Source organism: Falco rusticolus, chromosome W (genome assembly GCF_015220075.1).
Source record: "Falco rusticolus isolate bFalRus1 chromosome W, bFalRus1.pri, whole genome shotgun sequence".
In the NCBI taxonomy this organism is placed as follows: domain Eukaryota; kingdom Metazoa; phylum Chordata; class Aves; order Falconiformes; family Falconidae; genus Falco; species Falco rusticolus.
In genome coordinates, this window is record NC_051209.1 from 3,964,238 (window position 1) to 3,989,891 (window position 25,654).

The following is a 25,654-nucleotide window of genomic DNA, read 5'->3' on the forward strand; positions in this document are numbered from 1 at the left end:
TTTCTAAATCTCAAAGTACCTAAAATGAAAAGGACTCGGGAGCTGTGCTCTAGAGTTAAGCTGTAGCAGAGTCCTCAGGAAAGCATCCAGCACAGAAAACACACCCTTCTGCCTGCTCATTAGCACAGTAGCGTTTCAAGGAGGGGGGAGGGAAGGAAGAAGAATAATCATGCTACATAATGCTATTTTCTTGAAGTGAGTGAATTCAGACAAAATTTGGCCAGGGGATATTTTTCTTTTGTCCTATATCACTGCTTTTTCTTGAAAAACATAAACATGAGAAGCTTTGAAATTTGCATCTCGTTCATGATTATTCAATGGCTGCATTTTTAGTTCTGTAAAGGCCAAAAGTGTTGATGAAAACTTAAGTCAGAAATGAATACCAGTATGTTACTACTTCTGAAAGCCCTAAATCCACAGAATTTAAACACACATGCAGGCAAAACAGTTTAGTGGTTACTATAAAATGTTAGGAAGCAGTAGAGGTGAAAGAGTTGAAGCCTTATTTATTTTTAATACACAAGTTTAAAAAGTTACTAAAATGGTAAACATCCCTTTGAAAATTTCCAGAAATTATTAGACTAGGGAAGAATGCTGCCAAGGAAAATTACCTTCCAAGTCTGCAGCTCCAGGAAATGGCACGATAGAGAAGCCAAGGCACTTCACAGAGCACCTTTTAAGTTTAAGGTTGTAGAGCTCATGTTAAAAATAAAATAAAAATAGAAAAGGGTAACCCATGTTGTAAAACAGGCAAGGAAAACTCTTGATGCAATTCATCTGCATCTTAGAAACAAAAATCCTCCCCAAAACCAAACTTACTCTGTGTTCATCATTTTAACAGTTTCTTGTAATTTTAGGAAGGAGAAACAGCTTCCTAAACTTATTCCTCAAGACAAAGAAAAAAAAAAAACCAAAAAAAAAACCCACACACACACACACCCCCCAAGACCCAGAAACAATAGATGAGCCATCATATTCTGACAGATATACTTACTTCTGAATATAAAGGTGGAGGAAGAAAACGGAACTCCTGGATGTATGCAAATAACTGTCCTTGAAGTGCTCTCTCAAAATCAAAAGCAGCTATAGGTGCGTGGCTGGACTGTCCGTTTTCCTCTGTGACCACTTCTGCATAGCTTGGAGGTGCTAAAGGGAGAAGGTAGATGCAGCTCAAACAACAAATTCTTATGCATGTCAAAATATATAACATGATTAATATTAAACGTTAATCACTAAGATTCACCAGCATGTAGGTGATTTCTTAAAAAAATTGTTAAAGAGAGGGGGACTAGACCATTTTATTCTACTATTAAGCTTACATTCAAAACCAGACTGACCACTGTTTATTGTGGCTTAATAATCCCCTTAATTTAAAGCATAAAGAGAATTTCTGTAGAAGTACAAATGACAGAACATTGTAGTCCTCTGCACTCCAGAAGTCTCCAGATCTGGGATTTGCACTTAAAAAACCCAGAATATTAGATATGTGAAAACAGTAGGAAAGAAATACATAATTCTCTTTGGTCATAAGAGGTTTCCCATGGAAAAGAATTTTATATTTTCACAAAGCCTTGGCTACTAAGGCTGGTGAGAGACCCCAGAAACTGTTATCGTGGCTTGTAATGCCTTATAACCAAGGATGCGATTGGGACACTGGAGGTGGAAGTAATGAAGTTGTGCAAAGATACAATTGCCTCCTGTGCTTTCATTTCTGCCACCTTCCAAGGCAGATGGATTTCACTAGAGAGAAAAAGGCAGGGAAGGAAGAAACTCTGTTCTTCTACATAGGACAAACAGGTGGCAAGAAAACAAATCACAACACATTTCCTGTGGGCTTTATTATGAAAGCATGCAATTTGATTCTGTTGGCAAGACCACAATGAATAAAGCAGACAAAAATCAAAACAGTAGCAAATTGATTGGGATGTGCATTGTCAAGTTACCTTCTGGTCTTTCAGGCAGTGTCAGACCAAGCCAATTCATGTTCATGCTACCCTGGCTGCTCACACTTGATGTTCTGCTACCAAATGGATGCAGAGGAATGGTACCAATGACCAGTGGCAAGTTAAGGAATAAATCCATGGCTCCTGGAATATCAACATATACCTGAAGAAATATGAGTGTATGATTAAGATATGAAGTGTTGATAAAACCCCACAAATATTAGTCTAGAGTTGTCTTTCTATGGAAGTTTCCATGAGGAGTTTGTTTCTAATAGTCTCTTTTAGGGCCCATGCCCCTATGGAGACACGAGTTCTTCAAGTTAAGAGTCTTAACATAAGCCCTCACATGGAAATGCAGCCTATTCATTAAAACTTGCTTAGTTGACACACAACTGTTTTGAGAACTTATAAGATTTAAACTAAATTTACTTACCAAATCTCCTGTCAGGACACCAATACCAGAACACGTACTTCTTTCATAACTAAATTATCACAAAACACTGTGCTAGGAATTTGTTTGGAATGTTGGAAGCTACTCAGAGAGAGAAACAGACCACCCAACATACCATCAGTGAATACTCCACACGGATTATACTACAGTCAAGGATTGAAGGGGAAACGGGTGGAATTTTCAACTGTTTGCCATTCCAGGTTTCTGTTTTGCCAGATGACAAGGATTCCCCACAGAGGTTGGCAATAAGCTGTTTGACTTCCTTCATTTTCCCTCTGGCATAGAATGCTTGTGTTTGGTAAATGGTTGCCTTTGGCACCACCATACGGGAAGAGCAATTCTCAATTTCAGCAAATATCTCAATTGATTCACCTGAAACAAAAAAAAAAAAGACAACCCAAAACAACACAACCCAGAATTTCAAGTTCTCTTTACATTTACAAGGCAGCTTAAGCAAACTGTCACATTCTGTATACTGTTGTAACGCACCAGATGCTGCTATCACTGCTCTACCTGGAAAGACATCCACTGATGCTGATAGAAGCAAGATGAGCTGTTCTAAAGCTGAAAAAAACCCCACCACCACAACAAAAAAACACCAAAAACCCAGAGAAGCTACAAGCAAACAAAAAACCCAAAAAACAGTGCACACAAAAAACCCCAACCAAAACATACCAGTCTAATGGATAAGGTCCTTTAACAATCTAGATATAAGTAGCGCTATCTTAGTTAGCAAAGTATACAGAGAAGATTGCTAAATGCAGACTGAGGTAGAAAAATATCCTTAATGCTTTATTTATATAAAAAACAGTAAGCACAAACCCTAGCTTTAGAAGGGAATTAAAAACATATACTCTAATTACTTTATTACATACCTGGGGTATAGCCCTTTCTTTCAATTTTGGCACTTAAGGATACTGGGCCTGAGGTACAAAGCCAACAACATAGAGTCTTTTCTTTTGTACCTGCTTGGGGTGACTGCAAGAAGAGGAAATATTGTCCATTAAATTAGGTACTCCATGAATCTCTTCAGGTATTTAAATCAACACAGGAAAACAATTTTCATAATGTGCTTATTATTACATATTTTGATAAACAAAGCTACTTTCATAGGAAAAGTCTCAAGTAATTTAAACAGCATTATACAGATACAGTAATGGAATTAGGATGAACATGTATTAATACTGCTTTTTCTGCCTCTATACTACAGCCATATTTAAAACAAAAGTTTTTAATACTAAAAATAAATACTGTATAGCATAACACAAAAGGTTTCATTCATAACCTACACATCCCAACATACTATTGCAGAGCTTTTAATTTAACTAACAGTAAATTAGAATATCTTAGTGATGCCCATTAAGCTGTATTTCAGAAGCAAAATAATTAAGCTACAATACTGTAATTTTGACTCCTGCTATTTTCTCAGTTTCTGAATGATCCTGTTTCATCTATAGTTAAAACAAACAATTTATTTTACGCATCAGGATTCAGGGCTTGATCCAAAGCCCATTGAAGTCAAATGACAGACCTTTGATTTTAATTGAGTTTCTGCAAGGTCCCTTTGCAAGCCTGTTTTTTCACCCATACACACAAACTCATTTCAATCAACTTCTAATCCCCCCCAGATTATAATTTGAGGAAGGGATGAAATAAAGGATTTTTGGGCCAGATGAAATAAAGTCCTCATTAAAAGCAGTTGAGATATTGAAGTTGCTTTAATAAAATGAAATTTCAGGAAAGGATTATACAGAATTGTGATAATTTCTCCCCATCAGTAGAAAACTATCCATATGGAAATTATCAGTTATGCACTGCAGTCCATTTTTTTACTTTGCATTTTTAAATTAGCAGTCCCTCACTAAAACATTAAGAATTGCACTGCTCCTTCCATAGATTAGTCTATTTATAATTGAAGAGGAACAGTTCACCAAGTTTTCTTCCTTAATTAGATTCTACAATTTAGTAGTATCTATTTAGATTGAGGAATGCATTTTGTACCATGGAAATCAAGCAACTCCAAGTACAGGATAACTTAACTGCTAGTATTTTGAAGGCTAACAAGTTGCTAAACTGATATAATACTTAAAAGAAGAGCTGTAGTTAAACTAGCAAATAAATATTAGGTAAAATTACATGTTGATGTTGTTTCAGTTATTATACTTCATTATTTTTATGCCAGAAAGAGTTCTTACTGTCAGTTCTTACCAGTAATGAAGGAGTGTTGATATCTATATGTTCAAAGACTGTAAATTCCTTCTTTAGTTTTACTGGTAGAAGCCAAGGCCTACGCAATTCAGCTTTCACCCAATAGCGCACACTGCCATGTCTGCCTTCGAATGAGGTAGCAAGTGGTCTGTGCAAGACAAAGGTCAGAGTTGAGTAAAATTTTTCTCTTTCCAATAATGATACAGTTGATGTAGAACTGTATTTTAGTGCATCATAATAAATATAACTTATTTGCAAAGTTTCCATATCTCAGAAAAATGTAAGATTAAAGTTGGGAGAAAATATCATCTCCAATTCATCCAACAGTAGCTTTGTAGAAACTTTAAGACTCAATTAAAGAATTGTGCTAGAAAATGCCAGAAGAGTACACATTTCCTATAGCCTTAAGAGGCCATTTTCAAGTGTAGAATAAAGCATGCCTTTTAAGGTCAAATTAAGGCCATCAAGTAAAATTAGCATTAGTATCATCCAATTCTTGTTTTGGACATTGTATTCTGTAAGTAATTGTGTATTATTTAATTGGCTGGTATCTCAGTGGCTTATTTTAGTTATAACTGAGTGCTTTTATAGTTTGTGTAGTTTGTTTTGCCTTAAGTATGGTAGTTAAATACCTCAATTTAGAGTTCTGAATAGAGAGAGGCTATTTTGAGCATCTTCTCATTTTCCTTTACCCTGATGAGGCCATTTAATGTATTTATATATACATATAAAAATTATAAATACTATTCTTCTCTGAATGCTGAAAGACAAAGGAAGTCCTGGGGGGTGGGGGTGGTGTAGAAGAATGTGGAAAGGGACTTCAAACCTTTCAGAATTACCCTTTTTTTCCCCCTCCTCTCTTCCCCCCCCCCATCATCATAACATGAGGCATAACATGAGGGGTGTAAAATTTTTATATTCCAGTCATGTCCAGTTCACTATAACTTATCTTTTCCTAAGATTTTTTTGCCTTAAAACTCAAAGGAAGAGTTTTTATATTGCACTATCTTTGAAATGCATCATAATAAGAGATAAGTTATGGGCAAAGCTTCTCTCCCTAACTCCTATAGGGAATAATACTAGCTGTGCTAGTACTTTACTAGAATGATTCTTTCTGCTACAGGTTTAGCATCTCTATTTGCAGATCTGAAGTGTTTACTTCCCCCCCTTAATAACACAAATGAAAGGATTTTCTAATTGGTCTTAAATGCCTCATCCTGCCCCAGTATCCTTTAAGGCAAAATCAGTAAGGCCAATCAGGGTCTTGTTTTTTTCACTACTGCTTTGTATTTGGTTGTACTGGGTCTGGCTGGGATGCAGTTAACTTTCCTCATAACAGCCCATATAGTGCTGTGCTTTGCATTTGTGGCTAGAACAGTGTTGTTCACACACTAGTGTTTTGGCTGCTACTGAACAGTGCTTGCATATCATCAAGGCTGTCTCTCTAACATCCCATTCCCAAAGGCCAATAGGCTGGGTGTGGGAAAGAGGTTGGGAGGGGACATAGCCAGGACAGCTGACCCAAACTTACCAAGGGGACATTCCATGCCATATGACACCATGCTCCGCAATAAAAGCTGAAGGGGGTGAGGGGCTGACACAGACATTCATGGTTATGATGTTTGTCTTCTCAAGCAACCACTACACATACAGAGGCCCGGCTTCCTAGGAAGTGGCTGGACATCTGCCTGCTGATGGGAAGTAGTGAATGAATTTTTATTTTTGCTTTGCTTCTGTGTATGACTTCTGTTTTTCTTAGCTGCCTTTATCTCAACCCACAAGTTTATCCATCTTATTTTCTCTCCCTGTCCTGTTTATGAGGGGGAATGAGAGAACAACTGTGTGGAGGGCTGGCAGCCAGCCAAGGTCAACCCACCACATTGGTTTTGTTTTAAATAAATGTTAGAAATATTCTATGGATATATAATGGCAAGAAACAGTAAGGAGGAAGTGTCAAACTAGGGTTCTTCAGGCCTTTTATTACCAGCCTTCATTTTTTCAGTATTATCAAAGATAGCTTCATAGTTATTCCTTCAAGTCACTTGACAAGAACTTTAGCATTTCAATCAATGCTTTTGCTATTTTACTGGTTATCTATTTAATATCAAACATAATATTCCACATTCACATATACTGTTTTGTTCTTTCACATTTGAACATCCCTTCCAACTCAAGGGAATATTAGCATGATCCTTATCACTTCTTATAGATCAGAGGTCCTCAAACTTTTTAAACAGGGGGCCGGTGTGCGGATGAAGTGGCAGGCAGTCATCTGCGGCTGCTTGGTTTCCCTCCCCAACCCCCGGCAGGGGGTGGAGTTCTATAAATACCGGGGGCCAGATTGAGGACCCTGAGGGGCCATATCCAGCCCGTGGGCCGTAGTTTGAAGACCCCTGTTATAGATTATATTTTCATCTGAACCTTAAATTGACTTCTTAAAGTCTCCATATATATGGGTCTTCTTCAGTGTTCCAATATAATCTACTGTAAAGCCCTGTGGTATTTCCTGAAACTGATCCATAAAAGCATTTATCATCTACAGGTTCTGCTAAAGCCAGCCCCTCTAATAAGCAGATTGTTTATTAGCTGTAGTATTAGGTACTAGTCTAATATTCTGTCAACTTTTTTTAACCTTTGTGACTTCAGCACTTGGCTTTTACAGTAGAAGGCTCCTTCCTGCCTCCCTTTCATCTATTTCCAGATTCTCTCTGTTCTTTTGTATTTAATTTTCCTGCAACTTGTGTTTTAGCTAATTTCCACATTGGTAACTCCTCTATGTGTAAATCTTCCCTTCACTAGGTATATGTTGGACACCTCAAACTTTTTTTGTGCGTTTGTGTGTGAATTTATCTTAAGACTTCTGCTATCACTCTTGCTTCACCTTTGCTTTCTGAGACAAGTGGGATTAGGTATGGGAATGTTTCTTGCTTCATCCACCCATCCATTTCCTTATTTCCACCCTGGCTTTTTGCATAAAGGTCACCCTGAGTACATACATCCCATTTAAACTAGAAAAACTAAAACCTCTTCTTTTGTTCAAATGCGATGCTTGTGTTTTGTTCAAACAGATACTTGCCATATTTGTTTCAGAGTGAGCCTAAACAGTTAAGCTGTTATCACTAGTTCTGACAGCCTGCATGGCTCCAGTAAAAATCTTGTTTCATTTAGAAGATACCTCGGCCACTCTGCAGGACTCAACACATATTCGCCTCCCTTCTCCTGTGAAGGGGTAAAATACTACAAGACATAACGAGTCAATAGACCTCAGTCAAAAGAGAGAGGAACCAACTGGGCAACAATGAGCTCCTGTTTGGTGAAAAACTCTTAACCAGTTTAATCTCATTAAATTGAGGAGCTTGCTTTTATGCCCTCTATTGCATGTCTGAGCACAACTCCTACTGCCATTGAAAATGTTTCCCCTCCATCCACAAGAACTTTTCTGAAGCAGGTATGTATTTTAGCCTTCTCTCACACAAGCTGTGTACTGCATGTAAGTACTTACATCTGTGGAAGCTCAAAGCTGAATGCATATTCATGCCTTCCTGAATGAATGGTGTTAAAGCCTTCTTCAGAATTGTCATCATCTAGGAGATAAAAACCCAATATGCTATTCTACCTGTGAACATTTTATACAGCACAATAGATTATATAGGTTTCTTTTCCAGAATAAGAGGGGGTTATAAGTTCTTTACAATACTAAGAACACAGCATCCCAAAAACCAAGTCTCTCCAGTCCATTTGCATTAACTGCTAGATGTATGGCTGCAGAATTTTTAAGGTTAGGCAAGATTCCCAGATTCACCTTATATAAAAGCTAAATTGTTTTAATTTATGATCTTGATTTAGAGTACTGACATAGTTGTAACTGCTGCCATTTCTAGGTCTGCCTGAGAGATCTGTAATGGAAACTGTTTTCCAATAGGATTTCTAGTTAAAACTTAAAATGAAAGAGAACTTTATAATACTAAGATAACTTAATACTATTAATTCAGCTTCCTTCTATCTCCTGCCTAGCAAGTGTCCAAACAAATTCAGGGCACAAAAGGTGGCAAAGCTGTCCAATTAATGTTGTTTAGAGTTAACGTATAAAAAAATCCAAAGTTTGCGATTCAAGCAAAATCGAGCTAAAGACCCAAACATTTCCTAAATTTCAACAAAAAAAGCTGGCCTTGGTTTATAGTCACAATTCCTTGTATTGCTTTAAATGCTCAAAAAAAATTGTTGTTTGTGCCAATGTAATTACTATGAAACCAGAAAAATGTCAATTCCATCAAATAGAAAGTTATTTAGAGAAAATAATTGAGCATCTCATGTACAAAAGCATTGGAGTAATAAAAACACACATAGTGGAATTATGCAAAAGACACTACCTATTGTTAATAGTCTGAAACATCATGAAGGAATGTTTGTACATTTTAAGGTATTTTTTTTTTTAGTTCCCATTGTCCTACAAAAACGCTGATGCTTTAATTTCTTTGGTGCACCAGAAATGCCGAAACAAACCTATGCAAAAATATAAGAACACTAGAATGCTATTTACACAAATGCATCCTCAGTACAATGTCATGAAATAAGAATCTTCAATACACTGAAAGAGCAAAACAATGTGTATAATGCTTGTTTTGTTAAAAAACACTTGGAGGTTTTTTAGTCTTTTTTTTTTAATTTAAATTATAATCTTTCTTGCACATAAGTTTTTTTTCATCCCTTCTTCACTTCCTTCCTGCCAGATCAGCAGTCCCATTGAGCCTGAGCAGCAGAACCGTGGTAAACAAGTACAGAGCTGTCAATCACAGACTAGACTGGAGCAGGAGAGGACTGGCCTAAAGCCTGAGCAGATCCCCTGCCAGCCACTCATATACATGTAGTATACATTACACCCCACCACATTTGCTCAGCAACTCTGCTCACAGCCTAGCCTGACTACCGCAGAGCTAAGGAGAGGGAGGAGCACTATCCATGCCTCACCATCTGGTTTCCTCATACCACAGGGCCATGGCTGCTGGCTTGCCCCAGCCTGCCCTGCGCCATGTGCAAGGCGACACCCCAGTCCTGCACTTCTCTTAGGAACATGTGCTGACCGTTACTGGAAGGCGATTATAGACGGTGCTGGCCAGGGGCTCGGGAGGGGAAAGACAACCAAGCGAGGGATGTGAGAGGCTGCAGGGCCACGTGTCCCAACAGCCACCCTTTGCTGGCCCAGTGGATGTGTGCGGCAGGAGCTTGAATGTTTCTGTCTGTCCTCAGAGATGGACTTTCCCAAGAAAGGCAGTGTGCCCTCTGAGCGGTCAAGGCCAACGTTGCCAGGCAGGCCCGGTTCCCAACAAGAAGTAACAAGGGTGACAGCACTCCCCCTTAGCAGTGCAGCGCCCCCAGCGTCCTACCAAGGCTGCGATCGGATCCATAACCGGGGGGAAAGGCAGGCAGCAAGGGAGAAAGCAGCAACTGCTGAATTGAAACTACCTTGCTGGGAAACCGGGGGGCGGGTTAACTTATATTCACCCCCACCGCGCATACTCTGCTAACTCCTCAGGCAAGAGGGGCCCGTAGCGCCCCCAACCCTGCACAGAGCAGACCAGAGTCCGTTCGCCCCGCCCCCAGCACACACCAGAGCACGGACAAGAGAACCTACTGCCTCAGCCTCGCTCTTCCCCCACGTCCCAGCCCCTATAATCAGCGGCTGGCATCGCTTTAGCAACACGCTAACAAACCCCAGCAGGCCAATGACAAGGCGGGGACAGAGAGTGGCCTGTCCGGACTATACTAGGGTACAAGGTGTTGAGTTAAACTCCACTCAATGGCGGCGAGCATTCCCAGTCCTGTCCCTGCAGCCGAGGGGCAGCTGTGTGCCAGGACAACTGTAAGTTTTTGTGCCACACATGCAGCTTCTGGTGTCGGAACATGTCAGATATGTCCCTTCCCCTGGTTCCCTTTCCAGCCAAAACCAAGCACTTACTATCGGGGTCAGCATTTGTATCGACAGTCCACATGGAAAGTCATCACCGCTGCTTAAGCATACATCCTGCTATGAACGACTTATGCATGTTTGCACGTTTCTGTCATCTGCAAACCAGGGACGAACAAACTTTCATATGAGAGAATTATTTATAAGGTGGTAGTATAAAGAACACTTGAGCTACAAAACCACTTCATGAGTGACCCGTGCTTGCTTGCATCATGATAACATAATTAAAATCAATAGCAACTCCACTCTGCTACAGTATTTACTTCAGAAGTGCTAAATAAAAGGCTCAATGCAATCTAGTTGAGCTTCTTTAAAAATTGCGTTTTACTGCTGAGGATCTCTGCAGTAAACATGCTGCATATTAAAAACAAACAAACAAAACACCCAAAACCACAAACCAACCAACCCAATATAACACATCAAAACACCCGACCCAAAGTATGTAATCAGTTTTAACATTTTCTTGTGCTAGGAATTAAGTCATTGCCACCACCTGACTTGTGCAACCAATCTGGTGAGAGGAGTACTCCCTCCCTTCTTCCCAGGACGCGTCCCAAACAGGATTGAACCGCTTCTAACAAAGGGTGGAAACTTCAGAAAAAAAGCTCAGAGTCCCTTATACTTTCACAACGTAATTATGCGAACAATAGATTATCAAACTTAAGATCCACAATCCTGTTCACAATGCAATACTCCATTTCCATACTCCAAATAAAGGAATTTGTAAGGCACTTTCCGTTTCTATAAGGACTTAGCAGACCAGGTTTTCATTGAATGCAGGTTCCAGAACTCCCCAGCGCAGAAGCGATGCTCGGATCGTAGAACCATGACCTCCTATTTGGCCTTTCAGACAGATTTTTACATTTGAGTCCCCCATAGAGGGGTTGAATAAAAGAAATGAAAGTAATTTACAAGTATACTAGTTTAGAACAAAGGAAGAGATGGAAAATTACAGGTGGGGTGACGATAGCGCGTCAAAGCCACAGGGAATCTTTTATATGCCAACAATGAATCAACCTTAAAAATCATCACATATCAGCCTGAAAGTTAGACCGGTATCTATTACGTATCAAGAAGTCTAATATTATGTTTTAATTACATTTATGATTCGATAGGATACTACCAAAAAAAAGTAATTTACTGCATATCTGGCTTTGATTTAACGGTTATTTTCCCCAGAGAAACAAATCCTGCTAATGTTACTAAGAAAAAAGCCACACTGCATATACAAAAAAACCCAACCTATATCAAAAAAATGCAAACCCTTATGAAAAGACTCTGTTAAAAGGCAAGTATTTTTAAGAAAGTTCTGACTGCAGGTACTTTGAAAATGCACCTCAACATGGTTTTAATAGCAAGCAAGCGTTCAAACCAAAAGTAAAACCTAAGAATGTAACCAGCATTTCCTCATCTTTAGAAATAGTGAGCTCTACGAGACTGCATATTAAAAAGGGACAAACCAAGACGATGCAAAGATGTGTCTTTTTCTGGAAAAACGTCTGCATGTAGTGAATGAATAGATGAAAAATCTTACCTCTTCCGTGCCCAAGTAGAACGTCCTTATGGTTAAAATACTCTACTTCTTCAGTGTAATTTTGCGTATAGGCAGTGTTAGATCCAGCATTTCTAGATTCAGTCCAACGTACTTTTGCATGTCCTCTTGCATGAATTTTAAGAGATTTTACTCTAATTTCCCCAGTAACTTCTAAACTGACCCTTCCTGAGACTGTGTCCCCACTAGAATAGACGGGGATATTGCTGTCATTAAGACAGTCAAAGCTTATTGTCAAACTCTTTACCTTCCCTAGCACCATATTTTAAAACAAAACGTATAAAAATATACTGCAAGAAAAAAAAAAAAAAAACCCAAACAATAAGGTCTCATACAAAACGTGATCCTCACTTTACGCTGAACAACGCCTCTGCCACGCAAAGAGCGTGACAATATCAACGTGCTCCCTACAAACGCTTCATCGAAATTACTAAGGCGGCAGCGGCCGTACAGCGCTGCAATCTCCTTACAAAGACAACTGCCCACATGCTGCCAGCTCACTTTAAGAACAGCTTTGTGAAAAACAACCCCGCCGCGCATGCGCGAGTCGAGTCGTGGCGGCTGTTTCCTCCGCTGCTTACGAGTATCTTCCCTGTCGTGCGCGGTTTTCTTGTTATTGCTTCCGTTCTGCGCAGAGAGTCGGAACACTCCCTGGCGGAGCCGGGGCTCCATTGCGAGCTTGCAGTGCGGTGTTGAGATAGGTACTGAAAAACTGAGAAAAAACCGCCTGTGGCGGGGGGGTGCGAGGGCTCCTTGTCCGGAGGACTTCGATGCCTTGCCTTGCCTTGCCTCGCCTCGCCTCGCTGCCCGGCACGGCCTGGGGGCCCTGGCTGGCTGGCTGGCCGGGAGGTATCTCGGAAGGAGCTGACAGCTGAAATCGAGCAGCGGGAAGTGAGTGTTGGGCCCCGGAGACTGGCCACAGACTGGCACTGGTTCTCCTTCTCAGCCACGGGTTGCCTGGCTAACAGCAAAAATAGCACTGATTCTGTCAGGAAAACGCTTGGCATGTTGCTCAGTTACAGATTTTGCCCAAAGCTTTTGTTCGTGAAGCAGCTAGTCCTGAGCAGGTTGTAGGCAGGGAGCTGGACCGAGGCTGGCAGGTGAGTGGGGCACGGCTGTCTTTGCCGGCCTGGCTCTTCCCCCCCCCCCCCCCCCCCCCCCAGCAGCACCCGCCGTATTCACTCAGGGGTAAGGGTACAAAACCACGGCGTTATGCAAAAGTAAACATTTAAACCTCTATCAAGGTGAAGTTTTCTACGTTAATCTTTTGAAATATAATTGTTCTACAATATCTTAGTTTGAGGTCTGTGTGGCAATGTATTTGGAAGAAAAGGGACATGTGGCCTATCAAAAGTCACTCTTGCTTTAGCAGCTTGATATGATTAAAAGCTTTGTCTGCTCAGCAAGGCCGCAAGGTTGTGTAGAGAAAGACACCGAAAACAAAGAAAACAGGATCTTTGGCAGTTAAGCAGGCAGAAAAACAGGAGCTGAGCTGGGAGCTGATAACTGCAGGAATGTCAACAATTTTAAAGATGGGACTATCCACTTGTATGCTTTTAACCAATTAGTATCTGTATAGCAGCATTTGAACAGTGTATGTAACCAATAGAATTAAGGTGTGATGTGTGTCCAAATATAAAAATTGTATATAAGTTTGCAGAAACTTAAGTAAAGCATCTTCAACTAGGATCATAATGATATGTCGTTGAGTCCATGATTTCACTCCTGCAGGTCTGGTTTGTTTGCTGCTGCTGCAGTTGGTTTTTACCCCCTGTGGTACCATTTCTTTTGTCCATTTCTTCCATTCATGGAATTCAGACAAGGAGGGTTACAATTCCTGTCCCTCCAGTCGTGGGTTCACTGTCACAATGTACCTGTCACTGTGGATCTGCACAGAATTTAAAGTGCATGGCAGTTTCCTTCCTGCAGGTCCTCAAAGATCTGCAAAGTTTAAAGACCCAAATCTTGCTAACCAAGCAGATATTCATATGGATTTTTTTGTATATGTGTTGATAAGGAAGGGGACCTTCTTACATAATTTGGATATGGCATTATGGTGTTTTCTCATTTATTTTTTTAATACAGATGATGTATTTTTGTATACTTGCTAGGTTTGCCCATTCCAGGCTCCTTGGAGATGGATAAAACATTTTTGGTTTGCTGGTGTAACACACACACGCACACCCCATATTATATATGATCTACAGACAGCGTAGCCCTAACTTGCCTTCCTCTCTCAGTAGAACTGCTGTCTCTTGCCAAGCCATTTTTGGGCACACAACTTCAGGATAACATGGCTGCTGTCATGATGTGGGATGTGTTCTGAGCATTTCATACTAGTAGGTTATTAGGAAGATCATTTCATTTGTGAGCCAACTTGTAGTATATTAGATTTGAGCATTTTGCAGACTGTTGGGATCCTGATCATGTGTCATACTGGGCAGCAGACAGCTCTTTCCAGTTTCTGGATTATAGTCTGGTAAAAAATGCAGTGAATGGTAACCCTACTTCTCAGACATATTGGATGTGTTGAAATCAGCACTGATAAATCTAAGTTTCACTGCAGCAGTGGCACAGCACCAATTCAGAGCAATTTCTGGGGCTGCAGACGTAGTTCAGACTTCTTGGATGTTTTTCTAAAGAGATAGAACTGAGTCCATTGAAATTTCTTGGAAGTTTGGATTTCTATGCAATGCGAAAATCCACAATCTTTGAAGCTCTCTAATTTGCATATATTGATATGTTGTTGTTCTGAGTTAGTTAAAAGATATCCTGAGTGATCAGATGTATTGATTTACATGAAAGTCACCCAGTTTTCGAGACTAGTTAGTAGTATAGGGACAACTTTTATCCAAGATAAGAAGTAACAGGTGTGTCATGTGTCCCGTCCCATCCCCCTCCCGCGCCCGTGAGTGCCATTGTTCCCTGGCAGTCATGCCCCCCTCTTCTGGTCACATGATCTGTTGCGATTGGGTGGCAGGACCAGTTGCTCCTTCCAGTTTACCCATAAGTACATCAGACCAGGAATTCCCTTCCCCCTACATACACAGAGGGCCATTATTTTATTTAATTTTTTTCAGATGCCATTTTATGGCAGGGAGCTGCCATTTTGTTAAACATCAAAACCCATGTGTTTTCTTACTGCTCTGTGATTGGCTGACATCCATTCCTTGAATCGTCAACCCCACGTGTTATCAGGCAGTCCTGTGATTGGCTGGAAGGACAAGCCACCCCTTTCTGTTTACAGAAGCATGTCAGAAAAGGAAGCCCCCTCTCACTCCCCGTGTGTTTTCGTTCTGGTTTGTGATTGGCTGAGGGCTGTTTTTGACACTGTCATAACTACGTGTTATCAGTTCTCCCTCTGGTTGGCTGCCTTTTTCCTTTGATCCAAGAAACGCTCATATATAAAAATGTATACTTTTATATACAATTGTATGTAATATAGAAATATATAGAAATATATAAAGGGGTGTACAAATATATATAAATATGTATTTTATTTATGTATACATAGATATGCTATTTTTATGTATCCTTATATATGTATATGTGTATATATAGATAGATTTATAAAGATATACCGTGATTGGCCGTTGCTGTCAGATGACCTGGTGTGTTGGGTCTGGCTGAGCCCCATAGCAGCCCTCATAGTGCTGTGCTTTGTATTGGTAGCTAGAAAGGTGGTGATAACATCCAGTGTTTTGGCTACTGCTGAGCAGTGCTTGCAGAGCATCAAGGCTGTCTCTCCAGCCTTCCCCCCCAACCACCACCAGTAGGCTGGGGGTGGGCAAGATCTTGGGAGGGGACATAGCCAGGACAGCTGGCCCAAAGTGACCAAAGGGATATTCCATACCACATGACATCTGCTCAGATATAAAAGCTAAGAGAAAGGAGGTGGAAGGGGAGTGTCATGGTTTAACCCCAGCCAGTAACCAAGCACTACGCAGCCGCTTGCTCACTGCCCCCCCACCCAGAGGGGTGAGGAGGAGAATCAGAAAGGACTGTAAAACTCGAGGGTTGAGATAAGAACAATTTAATAATGTAAACAAAATAACAACAATAATAATAACATTAAAAATAACAATAATAATAATAACAACAGTTATAATGGAAAGATGAGGAAAAGGATAAAATCCAAAGGAAAAGGGAGAAAGGAAAACAAGCGATGCACAGTACAACTGCTCACCACCTGCTGACCGATGCCCAGCCAGTCCCCAAGCAATGATCCCCCTCCCCCCCCCCCCCGCAAACCCTGCAAGTTTATATACCAAGCATGACGTCCCATGGTATGGAATACCTCTTTGGCTGGTTCAGGTCAGCTGTCCTGGCTGTGTCCCCTCCCAATTTCTTGTGCCCCTCCAGCCCGCTGGCTGGCAAGGCCCAAGAAACTGAAAAATCCTTGACTTAGTATAAACATTACCCAGCAACAACTAAAAACATCAGTGTCCTATCAACATTGTTCTTACACCAAATCCAACACACAGCACTGCACCAGCTACTAAGAAGAAAGTTAACTCCATCCTAGCCAAATCCAGGACAGGGGGGCATTCGTTGTTTATGATGTTTGTCTTCTGGAGCAACCACTACACATAGTGAAGCCCTGCTTCCTAGGAAGTGGCCAAACATTGCCTGCTGGTGGGAAGTAGAGAATAACATCTGTTGTTTTCCTTCACTTCTGTGTGTGTGACTTTTGCTATTGCTTCATTAAACTGCCTTTATCTTGACCCCCAAGTTTTTTTCCATCTTATTTTCTCCCCACCTGTTCTGCTGAGGAGGGGAGTGATAGAGTGGCTTGGTGAGCACCTGGAGTCCAGCCAACATCAACCCACCACACCCAGACATCAAGTGTCCCTGATAGTCTGTCAGAGCCATGGCATTGCTTATGATCCTGTGTTTGCCATCAGTGATCAAGAGAGTCGCCGCATGGGCGCATTGATGCTCATCTTTCTTACTGCCTCAGTAGAGTTTGGTTTATAATGTGTTGTCAGACTCCATTACTGTTTGGACCACACTAATTGGCATAGTCGGCAGGATGGAGTCTTTCCAACGCCTGCTGGAGACTTTAGGAAAGGAGCAAGGTTGGAGGTCTCCCTGACGGTTAGAGGATTGGGTCCAAGATATTGGATGAACTGTCAGGGATGAATTTGAACAGTGGCATGAGGCCAGCCATTGCAAGCAGGGTAAGGGCAAAGGTTCCTCAATTGGCCTCCTGAGTTATGCCCTAGATGCTGCCTGGGCTTGAATTACCGGAAGCATAGCACCCTTGAACGGGAGGAAGAAGCTAAGCAAGAAGAGAAGAGGGACGCAGCAGAATGGCGATCCAACTGCCTGGCCTCTCAAACCCACATATCGATACTGGAGCATAAGTAAGCCCCTTTGGCCCAGTGGCACCCAGTTCCCTCGAGGCCTGGCACGATCATCCTGTTACAACAGCCCAAATTAGGACTGCCATCTAGCAAGACAATGATAATGATGATAACTGGGACCAGGACATTTTTGGCCCCAGATCAGACCCTGACCCCCTTCTGACCCTGCAGAAGAAGACACACCTGCCCCTCCATATTCCCCTCCACTCTCTTTATATTGTGGTTACGCAAGTCGAGGCGGACTGAAAATAAACACTATGTCTGCGTGGCTGGGTTCCGACAAAATGGCCTTTATTGTTTATACAAACTATTTATATATCTTAGACAGCGCAGGTGTTAGACCCTGATAGGTTTTTGTGTCCTTCTTGCTTGCTATTTGCTGTTGCTGTAGGTGCCCATATGCTGCGGTTCTAAGTTCCGATTCTTCACATCCTGTTTACATACCTGACAATTTGTGGCTGTCTTAAAGGTACACGGCTAAGTCTTTGAAGTCAACTAACTTGTCTGCAGACTCGCTGCAGACCCCAACAATTCCCCCTTTTTGTTTTTTGAACAGCTAGTACCAGGTTTGTCATGTTCTGCAGGGCCCTTGCAAACATGATGGCAACCAAAGCAATAGCAAACAAACAATACTGCCAATTGAGTGAATGGATGCCAAAAAGGCTGACATTTTCTCAGATTTTGGTAACATGTTGCTGCAATGGGGCGCCTAAAATCCATGCAGCACATGCCATCAAAATCCTCACAGCCATGTTCTTGAGCCAACAACAAAAAACAATAGTTGCTCTGTTTTGTATGTAATAGTGGCAAATTTGACTCACATTCTTAACTGCCTAACAAACAAGGTATCAACATTCAAAGTGCAAACAATATTGACTTTTTTTGGGTTAACATTATACAGAGGTAATCAATTATCGAAAATAACAAGAATTTCAGTAAGATTCTTCATTCCCCGCCTACATTCACTTTTTTGCAACAATGTCTGCAAGTCAGTTTCAAGGAAGGGCACACCAAACAAGGACTGGTTCAGTAAGGAGGCCACACATTAGTTGTTGGATTGACTGCCAGCAGCAGCGCTCCCACGATCCAGCACGCTAAGCTCAGGCCGCACACAGCGAGCAGGTATCCATCGCAGACCTTCATCTGTAGAAACACAAGCATAACCTCTCCTCCAAGTTAACAATTCATGCGGTCCCGACTAATGCCCGGTACGAGGGTCTTTCATGCGTACTAAGACACCTTCATGCTTTTGCTGCTTGTCACCAATTGACATAAAATGTCGCACAATGGGAGGCACCGCATGGTCGACAGAGATTTTCAAAAAGTTCAAAACATAGCATGCTTTCTCTAATCATGCCTCTGGGATCATTCCCCTTTTTTTTTCTTTTTTTTTAAGTTAGTGCCACTTTATTAATAGACTCACACCAATTTGTACCCCCAGCTAAAAATAAACACGCTACGCAGGCTTTGTTATGTAAAAGGTGATAGGTTAAAACTACTCGTTCACATGCTTCCATCTCATCCTATTTTCTACTCATACTCCCTTAAAGTTATTTAACTCTTTACTGCAGGATCTCAGCTGCACATCATTCAAAGCAAGGCCAAAACTGCACATTATCAATGTCAAAACAACCCACTGTCTCTGTTCCATACAATTCTACAATTCCTTTTTTTTTTTTTTAACAGCAAAATACATTTCAACCACTGTAATACAGTAAATTATAGACAGGTTTTCTGCGTGACAGAACACAGTCACCCTGTACTGCAAAACAGTTTTTTGCAAGTCCTGTACTACTTTCCAAGCAAATGGTGTATGAACGTGAGGATTACCAGCAGCCAGCATCTCCCAGTACAATAGGATATGCATGCGGTGCATCGGTGGAAGGAGTAGGAAGATCAAGGAGTGGTCCGCCTATCAGTTCTGCTAAATCCCAGTTCCCGTCTCTTAATGCCCCATCTCTTACAGCTTGCCAAAATCGGCGAGGGTCGCGCATCAGATTTTTACCACCTCCAACTTCTTCATTGCTGGGACTGATAACGTTGTCGTAGCTGGACCCAAATCCGGGTTTTTGGCATTTCCATCCTGCGCAGGCAGGGTCGGAGCCGAGGGGGCGGGCGGGGGGGCCAGAGCCGAGGGGGGAAGGCGTGTGGGCTGGCACAAATGTTGGGGGGAGTCAGGGGGGCTGGGATCGGTCCACCGAGGCTTCTGCTTGTCGTATAAGTCGATGCAGTTGGAGAGATTTAGGGGATTCAGGGCATTGGGGAGTGGCGCCTGGTAAGGGACACAGACTCTCCCCCTCTCCCACCCCCTCATCCTCTTGTCTGTATTCCGGAGGGGGATACAGGGTAGGTTTGAACGATGTACCCTCATTCGCATTTTGCTGACTTTTTAAGCCCCCACTTGCTTCTTGCGGACTTTGCAAGCCCCCACTCGCATGTCGCTGACTTTTTAAGCTCCCACTCGTGTCTTGCGGACTCTGCAAGCCCCCAGTCGCATTTTGCTGATTTTGCAAGCCCCCATTTGCGTCTTGCGGATTCTTGAAGCCCCCTACAACATGTCTAAGCAGTCCCCATGTAGGCAAAAACCCGGATGGCTCTTTGTCCCCTTTTTCCAGAGCTTCTGACAGTGTTGATCCTAAATTGTCCCAGGTCCACACACTAAGAGCAGTCGCAGGGGACACTTCCACTCCATGTGTTTTGGCCCACAATAACATTTTATTTATATATTATATATATATATTATTTTAACCGAAGCCCATCTAACGTAATTCCACGCTTCTTTAATACTAATTGCCACATAGATAGCACCATGGTATCTTCTTTAGATAACTTACTCCCCATGTTGTCCCTGGTGGCTCACCTTACCGGTGTCATGTTCTCCCGGGATCTTGCAGCCGCTCGCTGCGCTACTCCACCAGGCTCCGCCTCCCCAGCAACCCGCTGGTCACAGTCTCAGGATCTGCTCCTGACACCCCTTACCAGGGTTAGATCGGCACAGTCTCAGGGTCTCTTTTTGATACCCTTTACTGGGATCATATAGGCATGTCGGGGTCACCAAATGTGGTGACGCAAGTCGAGGTGGACTGAAAAGAAACACTGTCTGCATAGCTGGGTTCGGACAAAATGGCCCCTTTATTGTTTATACAAAATATTTATATATCTTAGACAGCACAGGTGTTAGACCCTGATAGGTTTTTGTGTCCTTCTTCTTGCTTGCTATTTGCTGTTGCTGTAGGTGCCCGTATGCTGCGGTTCTAAGTTCTGATTCTTCACATCCTGTTTACATACCTGACAATTTGTGGCTGTCTTAAAGGTATACGGCTAAGTCTTTGAAGTCAACTAACTTGTCTGCAGACCCGCTGCAGACCCCAACATTATATCTTGTTGTATTTGGTTTACGTGGCAAGGTTTTGGTAGTGGGGGTTCTCCAGTGGTGGCTTCTGCGGGAAGACACCAGAAGCTGCCCCCATGTCAGACAGAGCCAGTTTCAGCTGGCTCCAAGACGGACCCACCGCTGGACAAAGCTGAGCCAATCAGTGACATTGGTAGCACCTCTGTGATAACATATTTAAGAAAGGATAAAGAAATGCTGTGCAGCAGCTGTGAGAGAGAGAAGTGAGAATATGTGAGAGAAACAATTATGTACATGTCTATACCACCACTTCTGTTAAAAGATATTTACTATGCTCCTGAGGAGGTGGGAAGCTTTGGGTGTATAAATCCCTTTTGAAGGTGCTAAAAGGAGAATCGCTGTTCTGAACAGATGCCAAGCAGCATACAACTTAAACCAAGGGGCAAGAAAGCACTTTAAAGGAAACAGGATGACTGTGGCAGAGGTAGATGCACAATGGCAGGCATGCTTACTAGGATATGCAACAGTTTTCCAGAAACAGTGATGGTGTTAAGTCCTACTTAACGGTGATAGATATATTATCCAAGCATGCCTGGGATACTGGTCTAAAAGGCAAAACAGATTCTGAAATAGCTGGGGCTTTTGAAACAATTTTTAGTGGGGGGCAGAAGCCTCAGAAATTGCAGAATGACCAGGGAAAAGAATCTTTAAACCAGCCTTTAAACAAGCTGTTAAAGCAGTGCAATGTTCACTTTTGTTACTCATAATGAAGAAAAAGCCTGTCATAGAGTGTTTTAGCAGGATGCTCAAAAACAAGTTGTGGAGGTATTTTGCAGCACACAACAATTTTCGCTACGTTGATGTGTTGTTGGAGTTTATAAAGAGCTATAACCATAGCTTCCACAGAACTATCAGAGCCAGGCCTGTGGACATGAACCCTTTAAACTCTGCGAGGGTTTCTGAAAACCACATATGTGGCTGTGTTTAAAATTAAAGAACTTGTGCCTCTGCTGAAAAAGGGAGACCACATCAAGGTGTCTAGAACAAAAGAGAGATCTGAGAAAGGTTATGAGAAGACTTTCACAGATGGAATTTTCATAGTAGCTGAAATTGTGAGAAGGGGACAGATACCGGTATACCACTTAATAGACTATGGTCATGAAGCAACTGAGGGGACATTTTACCCTGAAGAACTTCAAAAAGCAAATCTCGATGAGGACAGAATCTACAAAATTGAGAAGACAGTTGCTGCAAAAGGTAGAGGAAGAAGGAACATTGCTGGTGAAGTGGGGTTTCTAGCCCCAGAAATTTAGCAACTGGATAGAAGCCTTCCAAGTTCAGGACATCTTGGGGGGGGAGGGGGGGGGGGGAAGAAGGATGGCAGTTTCTACATCATGCTACTCAGCAATGCCAGCACCAGAATCTTCCCACAAAACACCAGCTTGAACTTTACTGTACAGCTGGTGACATCCCTGGACTTCTCAAGGAAGTGGGAAGTGGGGCTGGAAGAAATACAGTACCCGCACAGCTGGAATAACATCAATGAGTAATAATAATGAATAACACTAGTTTTGAAACAGCACTGCAGGGTAAGACATGGTAGTATACTTTGGGGAAAGGCTATTATCTGTCCCTTTCCACGTTGATGGAACGTATGAACCATCTTATTAACCCCCAGAACAAAGCTTCAGCCATTGACTCTCCAGCAGTGGGACTGGTCAATGACCCTGTCATAAGGAAAACAAAGCTCAAAATGGGTGAAAGGCCTTACGCTTTCTCTGTTACTGGGGATCTAGCACATATTTTGGGGGCTTCTCTGGATGTTGCTGCTAAGAAATTTCCCTTTGTGGTACACATTACTGGTGGGTTTAACTCACTCTACTTCTACACGGATCTTGTAGAGCACCAGCTTGTCAGAGACTTCTTCCATTATTCTGCTGCATTCTGTCTGGCGGTAATAACAACGAGGACGTTACGGTGACGTATGATAAGTTGTACTATGTGCCAGTAAACTGCCAGCACATCAACACAATCAGCACTGAAATAAAGAACAAGCATGTTATAGTAAAATTGAAATAAATTGAGTCCAAATAAATTCACTAAATATTTATTAAGGCAGGAAAGCAAAAACAGCGCGCTGGGCGGCCGGGGAGTCGCAGCTCCACCCAAGGCTCGCAAATTCAGGCAAGCTAAACGGCTTCTTTTATCTTCATGGAGGTTGGTTTCGATATCTTCGGTACACCCCTCGACTTCTTCCATTATCATGGTTTCTTGCTTAAGGTAGTTTTGATAAAATGTCGGTTACAAAACTAGTTCACGCAATCTTTCTCCACACAGCCGTTTGGTATAAAGGTTTAAACAAAGATACAAATTGCCATAGCAACATAGCATTGGGGTTTAACATTTGTCTTTAAGATAATGTAGGACGCTCCCATGTCTGGTGAAACAAGATCGTTCCTTTTGCTTAACCCATTAGATCAGCAAATTACCCTTAGTTACTTATTACAATTCCCCCCTTCTTTTATTTATGATTTGCTGATCAAACCTAGACAATACCTCACAAGCTGCATTTAATTCAGGATTTTCATTTGGTATGATTTTCATCTCTAGTTCTGATTGCTTCATCACTATTAGCTGCACTTTTTCCAACCTGTTTTTCACAAAAATTACAAATTTATTAATGATACAGGGTCCGAAAGTCAGAGCCAATAACAACATTATCAGGGGTCCCGCCAAAGTAGAAATTAAAGTAGTCAGCCAGGGTGACTGATTAAACCAAGATTCATACCAGGAGGATTGAGCCTCTCATTCTCTTTTTCTTTTCTCTAATCCCTCTCTTAGCTTTGCTAACGAATCTCTTACTGCCCCAGTATGATCAGCATAGAAGCAACATTCCTCACCGAGGGCAGCACATAATCCTCCTTGTTGCAAGAACAAAAGATCCAATCCTCTTCGATTCTGTAAAACTACTTCTGATAATGAGGTCAATGATTTCTCTAAATAAGAAATAGATTTTTCTACTTGGGCCAAATCTTCATCTACTGCAACTCTTAGAGATGTTAGACTCTGCTGTTGTTGCACCAAGGAGGTTATGGCAGTGGCGGTCCCAGCGACCCCTAAACCAAGTAGAGTAGTTATAGTAATTGCAGATATTGGCTCTCTTTTGTTGATTTTATGTCTTAAATTGCTCCAATGTAAATACATAGTCTCTTCCTCATGTAAGAGGATTCTAGGTACCACAGTAACCTGTACACAAAATTCTGAAGCATTTCTTTTGAAAACAGCAGTAGACAAACACGGTGTTAATCCAGTTATGGAGCAAATCCACCATGTCCCAGAACTAGGCAGAACCCATTTAACATCAGATACAAAGTTTCGAGTCTGGTTGGTACATAGAGATTTTCTTCTATTTGTTACCTTTCCTATACACCAACCGCTCCCTCTGACTTGTTGGAGGGTAATCCCTGTTTTCCGTTCTTTCCAATTACATCTGGAGGGACTATCCTCGGTAGAGGTATTAAAAGGAGATGGTACAGCTATCCCCTTATAAAAAGGGGGCTTTATGTCATAACATAACCAACAGGAAATGGTAAAATTCGGATTTGTTGCATTTAAAGCTTGATAGGCTGCCTGCATCACAGCCCATAAGGGTTCATCATTTCTGGGTGTTTCCTCTACTTTATTTGTAGAGGTTAGGTATGTCCCTGGGGTGACTGAGGCTGTGGAGTTTTCTACCTTTGGCTTTTTCTTTTTCCCTTTTTGCTTTGTGATGACTCAATTGGTCCTTACTGTTTGTGGCATTTTAACTTCACATTTTTGAATGAGTATTAGTCCTCCTCTGTCAACTCCAGATTCCCAATATCTTAATCCCCAGGTTCATCCTAATAACCATCCAGGGTCATTGGGTTAGTGGACAGTCAAATATATATTGTGACAATTACTGCGGCCTACGGATCCCCCCAAGGAATCGTGTCTGGGTGGTTCCCCACACCCCTCGGGGCCCCAATTTGAGCTCAAAAATGTGTCTTGATTAGTCGGGGTCCATGATGAAGCGATTGTCTCACAATCCCAATATGCACAATAATAATGATTTGGATAGTTGCAATAAGTTTTTCCTGGGTTAGAATTTGGACATAGGTAATAGCCTTTTTGGTTTAGGCAAGGTTGTATAGGAACTAGTTCACAGAGGGATGTCAGAAATCTCGGAGGTCCTGCTGTAATATTAAATTTAAGTACAGCTGGAACTTCCCAGCGGGAAAGTGTCCAATTAAAAGGTTGATGTTCATTTCCTGAGGTCGTGAAAATCAATATCATTAATAGGATACCAGCTTTCATTTTTCCCCACTTGATCAATACCTCTCTGCCTTCCTTGTCTACTCTTTTGCAGAGAGCAACGGGATATCAATATCTTCTCGGCAGCAGCAGGTAGTCTTCAGGGGAATTTGCTGTTATCCTGTCAATAATTTCCAAGATCTAAGGAGCTAGTTATCTCTCAATTATATTTCCACCTGTTTGGTTGTTGTGCCCGTTTCCAGGTAAATCTTATAGTACACTGTCCTAAAACTTTATACCAGTCTGTTTCATATACTTCCCAAAGTTCAGGTATTGACAGTTCCCATCCACAAAATAATTTACAAATTTCTGCTCGAGCCCGTTGTTCCCTGGTAGGTGTCAAATTATTGCGACATTTCATACAATAAGGTTGTCTCTTAGATGAAACACAAGACCACTTTCTATCACAATTTAAATATTGGCAAACAACCCAGCATAAGTGTCCGGAAGTAGGGTGTTTTAAACAGGGTATTCCACGGATGTCT

General features: G+C 41.7%; 1 protein-coding gene across 7 annotated transcripts in view; it reads right to left on the minus strand.

Moving 5' to 3' along the window:
* LOC119140815 (arrestin domain-containing protein 3-like) overlaps window positions 1-13,813 on the minus strand; it is a 36,245-nt gene extending 22,432 nt beyond the window's left edge. The window contains exons 1-8 of one of the 7 annotated variants that reach the window (XM_037372437.1): window positions 12,102-13,813; window positions 8,105-8,186; window positions 4,603-4,750; window positions 3,270-3,372; window positions 2,510-2,766; window positions 1,944-2,106; window positions 995-1,146; window positions 612-673 (exon numbers count right to left, since the gene is read on the minus strand). In XM_037372437.1, coding sequence (XP_037228334.1) covers window positions 612-673; window positions 995-1,146; window positions 1,944-2,106; window positions 2,510-2,766; window positions 3,270-3,372; window positions 4,603-4,750; window positions 8,105-8,186; window positions 12,102-12,381 — 1,247 coding nt within the window. In that variant the 5' untranslated portion in view covers window positions 12,382-13,813. Of the gene's footprint in view, window positions 1-611; window positions 697-994; window positions 1,147-1,943; window positions 2,107-2,509; window positions 3,373-4,602; window positions 4,751-8,104; window positions 8,189-10,558; window positions 10,663-12,101 lie in introns of those variants that run through there. The other 6 variants (XM_037372438.1, XM_037372442.1, XR_005101730.1 and 3 more) reach the window with 6 other exon arrangements.
* Between the last annotated feature and the right edge of the window lie 11,841 nt (window positions 13,814-25,654).